Source organism: Hipposideros armiger, unplaced genomic scaffold, assembly GCF_001890085.2.
Source record: "Hipposideros armiger isolate ML-2016 unplaced genomic scaffold, ASM189008v1 scaffold_655, whole genome shotgun sequence".
NCBI classification, from domain to species: domain Eukaryota; kingdom Metazoa; phylum Chordata; class Mammalia; order Chiroptera; family Hipposideridae; genus Hipposideros; species Hipposideros armiger.
In genome coordinates, this window is record NW_017732005.1 from 953,758 (window position 1) to 963,589 (window position 9,832).

At 37.5% G+C, this 9,832-nt stretch overlaps 1 protein-coding gene across 4 annotated transcripts in view; it reads right to left on the reverse strand.

Moving 5' to 3' along the window:
- Nucleotides 1–7,642, reverse strand: part of LOC109372675 (B cell receptor associated protein 29) — a 52,862-nt gene extending 45,220 nt beyond the window's left edge. Inside the window, exons 1-3 of one of the 4 annotated variants that reach the window (XM_019626056.1) lie at nucleotides 7,536–7,642; nucleotides 6,990–7,101; nucleotides 3,597–3,697 (exon numbers count right to left, since the gene is read on the reverse strand). In XM_019626056.1, coding sequence (XP_019481601.1) covers nucleotides 3,597–3,697; nucleotides 6,990–7,081 — 193 coding nt within the window. In that variant the 5' untranslated portion in view covers nucleotides 7,082–7,101; nucleotides 7,536–7,642. Of the gene's footprint in view, nucleotides 1–3,596; nucleotides 3,698–6,989; nucleotides 7,102–7,233; nucleotides 7,349–7,413 lie in introns of those variants that run through there. The other 3 variants (XM_019626057.1, XM_019626059.1, XM_019626060.1) reach the window with 3 other exon arrangements.
- Nucleotides 7,643–9,832: the final 2,190 nt, after the last annotated feature.

Sequence of the window (9,832 nt, forward strand, 5' to 3'; positions counted from 1 at the left end):
GGGAAGAGCGCAATGATGGTGCCGGCTTGGGCCAGTGAAACAACGTCCTCCACAACTAGACTGAAGAACAAAACAATAGCAACTTGTCTGTTCCCCTTCCCCCGATTCCCCAGCACTGTTCCCCTCCCCTAATTTCCCAATAAAATCTTTAAAAAAAAAAGTTACTTATTCTGTGTTGTATGTTACCAATCTTATATAATATTTAGTTTATTTGTTCTCATTTATTTTCAATTCTAGAGTTTGCTTTTTTCTAACTTCATAAAATTTGAAGTTCTTTAAATTCTCAGTTAAAGCAGCTTTTGTAATATCTATTTTTTTTAAATGGTAGATTTTTTTGCAAAATTACTTGGTTTTATGCTTTTCTGAAGGGGTGTGGCTTTTTGATAACTTTCTATGATTTTACAAAAACTAGTCTACTTAAATTTTCTGTTTCTACTAGGGTTCATTTGGTAAATTATATTTTTCTGCAAAATTACCCATTTCATTTACATTTTCAAATTTGTTTGCATAGAGGTATATAAAGTAGTCTCTTAAAATATCTTTTTAAAATTTCCTTTGTCTTAATGGCTATTTCCTCTTTGTCATTATTCAGATTGCCTCAATAATATAGTAAGACTATTCGAACCACTACAAAACAATTAAGAGAACAAAATAGTATTTATGAGGTGTTTTGAGTAGGCAGAACCAAACAGTACTATGAAGGGCATTATGTTTGTGATTCAGCTTTCTTTGCAATGAAATGGGAATAATATGTTTGGATCCTTATGCAAAATGCTAAGATTAACCAATAATGTCAAGGAAGTTTATAAATGTAAATGGTCATACAAACACACCCACAGAATGAATCACCTGTACAATACAAGGAAGCTGTCTGAAAAGTGGAATGGGGACAACAATAAGGAGATGGTGTGAAGTATAGTCAATTTTTTATAAACCATGAGGAGATAGTCTTTTTTTGGATCACTTGTGGAAACTTTCAAATTCCTTGGATGCATTTCTATTGACACTAAACATATTCCTGGGTTTTCTGCTTCCTTTCTGCCTATTCCCACCCGCATAAGCATACAGAGATGCACATACACTTCTGAGTTAGTATTGGCTCTAGGAATGAAACACCTTGTAACAATTACCTTTTTAGAGATAATCAACAAGAAAAATGAAATAAATTCCAAAGTAAAATATAAATTAAGCTTGAGTAACCTACTAGTTTTACATTATTGACACCATCATTCTAGTGGATTAGGACACTGGACTATGTACTTTACATATGTTACTGTATTTGAACCATCCAACACCTCAGTGAAGCAAATGTTATTACCCTATTCTGAAATGTAAACATTGAGGCTTGAAGGGCAAGTCCCTATCTGCCTGCCTTTACCATCCATGGTTAAAGCTCTTGCATTAACCAGCTATGATTTCCCCATTCTCTGGAAATTCAAGATTCTGCCCACAGATGCAGGCTCCAGCTAGCAGTCATGATTCTGCTTTGTGACTCTGACCTCTGGCTATCTCGTGCTAGCTGGTCCAATTTTTTTTTCCTTAGAATTTGAACTGAAACTCAGAAATGACTAATTAATCCTTGCATATGGTTGGAGTGATAACACTTGGCAGCTGTGTGGGCTCATTTTCTGCTTTGGGAGTCTAGAGTCTGTCGAGATGAGGAAGAATAAAGTAGATAGACCCAGGGAGAAATGCAGGGGCACAAAAAGGATTCTAAGACAAGTAGCTCCCTGGAATTCGGCTTCCTTCCTTCCCTGGGCTGCTCTGAAATAACCCCATATTTTATTATAAATTCCCCCTTTCTTGCTCAAGTGAGCTTAAATTGGTTTCTGATATAAGTAACCAAAAGAACGTTTACTAAAGTTCCCCTTCTTTATATGGATACATGGCAGTTCTCAGTAGAAATTCTTGTGATTATTTTAGAGTTAGAAGATCACAATACATTTTAGAGCTAGTAGAATCCACTAAGATTATTTCCTTCTCTCCTTTTATTTTGCAAATGCATAAACTAAACTGGGAGGAAATGCCATTCCAAAGGTTATTTGGTTAGTTAGCTGGTGGCAAAGTTGGGACCTGTTTTCCTTATTCTTTACTCATTTAGTGTTACTTCTTATATAGCTAGAGATTCAATCAATAACATTAACAATAACGGACCATGAGGCAAATAATGACATTCTTAAATGAGGCAGGGACCTATTCACACCTTGATACAATTACTTACTCATACCCACTCACACTTGTTGGTTCCAGTTATACAAAGAGGATTCCATTTCAGAGGCTGGTGTTATGGAACGAGGAAACCATTTTCTCACATGTTCAGTGGAATGAACATGGTGGTTATGGTTCCAGGTTGGCCTTTGCAAAACTTAACTCAAAACACAACACAACAACTCTGAGAGAATTTTGAAGGAAAATATACTCTGCCATGTGTATCAAAAGCTGAAGTGCCAAGAAGTGGCTGGGTGATCAGACAAGTTACTTAATTTTCTAAGCTTTGCTATTTCTTCTAAAAAATATGATAATTATTTAGACTCATGGAATTCCTGGTTTGACAAGAACCATAAAGTTTACTTCTAATTTTTAAGATACCTGTTATTATGAAAATTTCAAACATGCTTAAAAACTAGTACAATAAAACCCAATTTCTACCACCTACATTCGATAATTGCTAACATTTCCCCATAGCTGCTTTATCTTTTTTTAACCATTTGAAAATAAGTTGAAAATGTCATGACACATTACTTCTAAATATTCTAGCATGCAACTCCTAAGAATAAGGCTATATTCCTTCCTATACAACTGAAGTGTTGGAAACTTTTTTGTAAAGGAGCGGATAGTGAACGTTTAAGGCCATATGGCGTCTGCTGCAACTACTCCACTCTGTAGCTGTCCATGGAAACATGCATAGACAATACATAAACAAATGGGCATGGTTATGTTCCAGCAAAACTTTAATTTCAATAACTGGCATTTGGTCTGCAGGTTGTAGTTATGGTATATAATAACAACACTATTATGACAATTAAGGTTAACAAAATTCCCTTTATCTAACAACCAGTCCATATTCAAATTTTTGCAGTAATAGCCAAATGTTGGTGTTGTAGTTGTTTTTAACCATGATCCAATCAAGATTCATACCCTGAATCTAAGACGCCTTTTGAGGGCCTACTGATTCCATTCCTCCATGCTTCCTTAACAGCTAAGCCTGTGGTGCCTAGGACATTACAGTAACAAAGGATTGTATAAGTGGTACCTGACAAGTGGGCTATGCATTGGTACATTTAAATCTTAAAACAATTTAAAAGAGGTTAAGAGCCACTGCACTCAGCTGGAATTTATGCTTCTGCATATATAATGGTAATATCTATCAACTATTTATCAATATATCAATATCTGTTCTATATATTATCAACATACTACAGAAAGTCAACTGTATATCAACAGCAATGTCAACTTAATTAAAAACCAATGAATTCATTAAAATAACTAGAGTACGGTTATCCAAAGGAGGAAGCTAATACTCTAGTATAATACTTAACTAAAAACAGAACAATCTAGCAACCTAGTATTTACCAATCTAGTAAGTTAGTACTTACCTAGAAACAGAACAATCAATAGGACTATAATAGTAAGGAAAGCCTTGTTCCAGAAAGTTGCAATTTTACTCCAGATCTTAAACGAAAAAATCTTTTGCCATCTGTAAAGCAATACAATTACATTATGTATAAAAAAATATCAAAAGAATGTTTTGAAATACTTTACAAATAATGAATTAACATTTTGGTAGTTGTGTAGTGAGTAAAAAGAATTACAGAAATTTAATTTTTTATGTCATATCAGAGAATTACCAATTCATAAGAATGTCATGAAATAATGAACAACTTCTTTCAAATTTAATAATAACCTGACATTTTATTATTTTCTGCCTGGTGGGTTAAATTTTCTACAGTGAAAATAACTTTTAAAGGAAAGATACATGATCAAGAACTAAAAAAGGAATTCTTATAGTAAAATATTATATTGCTGATAGAAGCTATCACTTTATATCTTTTCCCTAATCAGGGTAATAACTCACAAATAACAAAGATCTATTGGTCTAACAATTAGCAACATTTGAGGAGTAGGGGGTCCAGCTTTCTAAACTATTTATTTTTATATAGTACAATTTTAACATTTATTTCAAGTAAAAGAGTTTCTCTACTTTTACCACAAAAGAATTTAAAAAATCACTGAGGTGTTACATACACACAGTAAAGTGCAAAAATCTTAAATATATAGCCTGATAAATTTTTACATATGTATATACCCATGTAATTACCACCCAAATCAAGACTTTGAATGCAAACGCAATAAAATGATGAAACAGTCTAGAATGAATTGAACAGTATCAGCAAATATACAGAGGTAAGAATGCATGGATTAGGGCCGGCCGAGTGGCTCAGTTGGTTAAGAGCTNAGCAACAGCAGTTCGAGTCTGGCCTGAGCTGAGCAGCCACTGAGCTGCCAACAGGTGGCAGGATGGCTCAGCTTAAAAAAAAAAAAAAAAAAAGAATGCATGGATTATAAATAGCAAAGAGTGACAAAGTACTTCATCACACAACTGGAAAGGTAAAAAACTTTGTACTAGGACATTTAAAATGAACAGCACATTACCTGAGTCCAAAGAAGACATTTATATATACTTGTACATATATATATGCATTTGTATATAAAGGTAGTAAGCACTTAAACTTCAAACACAGCTTTAAAAAAGGTTTAAGATTATGACAAATTATTAACTAATAAGTTATTAAAACAACTCTAAGTAATAATTTGAAGTTGGTGGCGAGAGGAAGACTGATATAAAGCGGTTTCTTTTGCCTCTATGCTGCCAATTCCAAGGACGCTATTGAAATTTTACATTACAAAAATTTTATATACATACATACATATATATATATATATATATATATATATATATATATATGTATGTATATATATATTTTTTTTTCCCTACCTGAGCCATCCTGCCACCTGTTGGTAGCTCAGCGGCAGCTCAACTCAGGCCGGGAATCGAACTGGAGACACTGTTGCTCGAAGCTTGCACTCCTGAGCGAGCTCTTAACCACTCGATTGGCCCAAAAATTTTATATTTTTAGAAAGAGAACATAAGTGGCAATACCTTGATATAGATCCAGATGTAAATTCACATTTCAAGGGCCAGTATAAAAGGAAACACAAAGAGAGACCCCCTACAGGGAACAACTAGCAGTGTATGACTCCATTCAAGGAAGAGCTGGTAACAGCTACAATATATTGAGTCTTTACTATGGCTGTAAGCACTTTTACATGTTTTAGCTAATTCAATTACCACAACCACTCTGAGGTGGATACTAGTATTACCTCCATTTTACAAATGGGGAAACTGACCAGAAATGGTAAATAACTTGCCCAAGGTCAAACAGTAACAGGCAGTCTGACCTCTGAGCATGTGTCTAACCAATGGGTTATGTGAGAAAATAATAGAGAGCCAAATGAAATAAAAACTGAAGCCTTTTCTTTGAAGATTATGGTGATCACATATAAAAGATAAAAAAATGTGGATACACACAGTAAGGGCATACTGTATGTAAATGATATATGTGCAAATATACCATATTTTCCTATGTATATGAGGGTATATTTATGTAATGTGTACATATACACACATTTATCATATAGTTACTTGATCAGGATAGGAAAAATATTATATTTGGCAGGAAGAAAAAGATCCATAATTTATGGATAATTTTGATGGAGAAAAGATCAACTGACAAATTATTATTTTTTTTTGTAAATTCTTGTAAGTATTACCAAGAAGCCAAACAGGGTGTTATTGAGAATTTGAAACAAAATCAACAGGATGAGAAATAGTGTGACGGAGTAGAAAGAGCACTAGGTTGAAAGCAAGTCTTGTCTGGAGTCAGTCACTGATCAGCTAGATAACCTTAGACCACTGTCCCTATTGACTGAATGGGTTGGATAAAGTGATCTCTAAGGACCTTCCTACAGTTATGATTCAATTTTTTTTCTTTAGTAAGGAAGAAAAAAGTGATGGCATAGCTGATAGACAAAGACAGTAGAAATCCAAGCAGTTAAGAAGTAAGTTAAGAGTTGTGAAAGACTGAACGCTGAGCCAAGGTAAAAACTTTCCTAAGTCTCTTCCAGTCATGGGATCTTACTAAATTTCATGGGGTTGTCTCTAGGATTTCAGTAACGCAAGGTCTCCTTGTATGCCAAGAGAATGAACAAATGTCTTGCAACATTTTTATTACAAGTGTATTTTACCATTCATACTAGCAAGCTTTCTGGATCTAAAACTGAACTCCCAATAAGTGGATTATTATAGGGGTAAAGAGAGCCGATGTTTCGATTAAATAGTAAAGATCTTCTGAGGTCCTTTAATGCTAATGTATGGCTCTGGTACTTTTCATATTCAGCAATTTTAACATATATTCATTAATTCTCTGCGTGTGTGTGAAGTGGTAAAACTACCATTAAACATTAATGAAACTATTTCTTGGTTATATAGGCCAAAGCTAAGAATCATTTATTGGCTTAAGTTTCTAAATTGTCATTTCACTGCCCCAGTGAAACATTTCTGAACCCATGCTGTGCAGTAAACATTATTTATCCACCTACCTTTATTGAGTTCACTGTTTCAATTCAGGGCAATAAAACAAAGGTAAAACCTGATGACAAGACAGGTATTAAAAGTATAACCATTGCTTTGTTATATCTGTAATCAACAAAAGGACTTGGCCCTTTTCCTTTTATTGGGGAGTGGGAAAAGTTAATTCATTTGTACAGATAATGAAACGTTTTATTGTATGTTAATTTTTCAAGAGCACCTTTTATACAATCAGCACTTATAACTTTTTAATCTAAAGAAAACTTTTTCCGTATCACACTAACCAGTCTAAAGGAGCTACTGATACATTCACTATTGTAACAATTTGGAAATTTCCTACCTCTGAGGAGGAATAAAAGGTACACAGAAGATTAAAATGAGTCCTATTTCAGCATAAAGAAAGGTTGCAACTGCTGCCCACTGGAGTGTCATTTTTTTTTTTCTCTTCACACCTAAATAGAGAAACACTTATTTTACTTTGCTGCCTCTCAAAGAAATTGGTTAAATGCCCCCCGAAGCGCAATGTTTTGTCCAGGGTTTTACGCGGTCCGACCCTCCCCTAAGTGGAGGCGCTTGGCGCTAACCCGGAACGGGCAGGGGGGTCGGAGGCCGGCGTCTCCACCTCCCGGGCGGGCCGTGCGCAACTTGCTTGCGAGGCGGCCTGTCGGCCCGCTTCGCGGCGACGGCCACCTAACGCCAGCCCCCACTATGGCCCGCGCCTAGGAGGACCCCTCCCGGTGGCGAACGCGCAGCGGGCCCCTGACCGATGCGTTGGGGACAGGGCCAGCTCCCCGAGGCCCCACCGCGGAGGGGCACGACCCTACGCAGCCTGGCGCTTCACGTCGCCTGGGGGACCGCGGCCCCCCAGGTCCTCCCCTGGCCTTACCCCCGCCTTCGGCCGGCCTAGTTCCCGGCGCGGTTCTGTGACTGCCGACGCGCGGGACGTCAGACGCCACAGGGGAAGGAAGGGGAGGGGAGCGGAGCTCCGGGGCTGGGAGGGGGGAGGCGTGCCCCACCCCCACCCGCAGCCTGCCCGGGTCCCAGCGCCCGGTGCCAGCTCCCTGCTCGGGCCGAGGGTGCCCGGCCTTGCGGTGTTGCAGGCGGCGCCAATACGATGATTAGCAATAACTTTTTCTAATCAGTGATGGAATTCGAGGATGACTGGCGTTTCGACCCGATGCTTGGGGCTACCAAGTGCAACTTATTCAGGAGAGCCGACTTTAAATTTCTAATCAAGTATGGTTTGAGTGGGAGGGGAAAACCGACGTTTTTTGATAGAACTTCGTGGGGTCCACGCAGAAGGAATGGCGCCAGGATGGGAGGGTTAGACAGCGTGATGCAAATTCAGTGAGCCTGTTTGAAACGCACTCCCTTCCGGTTCTGACTGTTTAATGGGAGAAACGGTTTCATTGTCCCGGAATAAACTATAGTTATTTAGGTGTGCAGCATTTTGTTTTTCTAAAACTGTAGAATATGTAGAGTCAAAGCATACTTTTTCTGTAAGTTTTTCTGCTGTTGTCCATGGGCTGGGAGGAGGCAATAAACTTGAGGGTGATGTTTGGGGACTGATAGGAAAGGAAAACAATGTGGGTATGGGCATATTCTATTACTATTTTCCAGGTTTTCAAATGGTGTGAATACAATTATTAAATATATATTTTTTAATATTGACAACTTTGGGAATGCACATGAAAGTATCTTCCTGGGGACAATTATTTTAGAAACATTAAAAATTGATGACAATAGATGTAATTTATAGACTATAAAAACATTTAAGTTGGTGCTTTTATCACAAATATATTTTATTGCATATGAAAAAAAATTTATAAGGAAGTTTAAAAAAATGCGTTTAGAACTTGCTCTTCCATGTTGGTCCCTTTGAAAGGCTGTGCATCTTACTCTAATTATGTTGTTGTTACACTAGTATATGAGGTCTGACAATTAAGCTCACAAACTTGCCACTGTGCGCTTACACTGGGAGCACTGTACAAACAGCTCTGTAAGGTTTCATGGGTATATATCAGTGTCTCACAGCTGTGTTTGTGTCGACATGTGGCGGTGTCTTGCTGAGTGGCATTCATTATTGTTGTTGCATGCTTTTGTGTGCCATCGTGAGAATGTCTGAGCTTGAATTAGAGCAACAAACAAACATTAAATTTCTTGTTAAACTTGACAAGAGTGGAAGTGAAATCAGGGACATGTTAGTCTCAGTTTATGGGGATAATGCCATGAAGAAAAAGGCAGTGTACAAATGGATTACATGTTTTTTCTGAGGGGAGAGAACGTGTCACTCACTGATGGAGGTCAGGGCAGCCAGTAACTGGCAGAACTGATGAATACACTGCAAAAATTCGTTGGGAAGAATGTATATTCTGCAGCTTTGGGGCAAAATGCTCTAAAAATATTGATTAAATCCAACTGGTCTAATGTGTCATTTAAGGCTGCCACAGGGATTCAAAAGACAGTTTGGGGAATATAATCAATAATGTTGTAAAGATTTGGTAGGTTTTCCAATGGACACTTCATGGATGGTGGAGATGCCTGACCACTGCAGTGTACTCCTGAAGCTGAAGCATACTGAATGTCAACTATAATTTTATATAGTCACAGCATGTGGAGTACAGCACAGGGAATAAGTCAATGGAATTGTTAACAGCTATATACGATGTCAGAGGGGTAGTAGATTGGGGGAGGGAGGTTTTCACTTGGTGAGGGGTGTAAATGTCTAACTAGTACATTGTTTTGCACACCTGAAACTAATAAAAATTCGTTGAATTGTGCGTTAAAATCATAGGCTGACTGTGAGAAGCATAGCAGACTACGTAAACATCAATAGAGAAACAGGAAAATCTTAACTGAAAATCTTGTCATGAAAAAGGTGTGTGCAAAAATGGTCCTAAAGGAGCTCACCGATGAACAAAAGCAAGGAGAGTTGAAGTTTGCCAAGACCTCTTGGAGAAGCAAGACGATGTTTTGGGCCCTGTTATCACTGGTGATGAAACATTGGTATACCAATACGACCCTGAAACAAAGCATGGAAGTGTACAATGGAAATCAGCCAATTCCCCACGACCAAAAAAGTTCCGTCAGTTCAAATCAAGAGTCAAAATGATGTTGCTAACCTTTTTTGATATCAGAGGGATTATTCATTGGAAGTGCTGAAAAAACTGCGTGAAAAAGTTA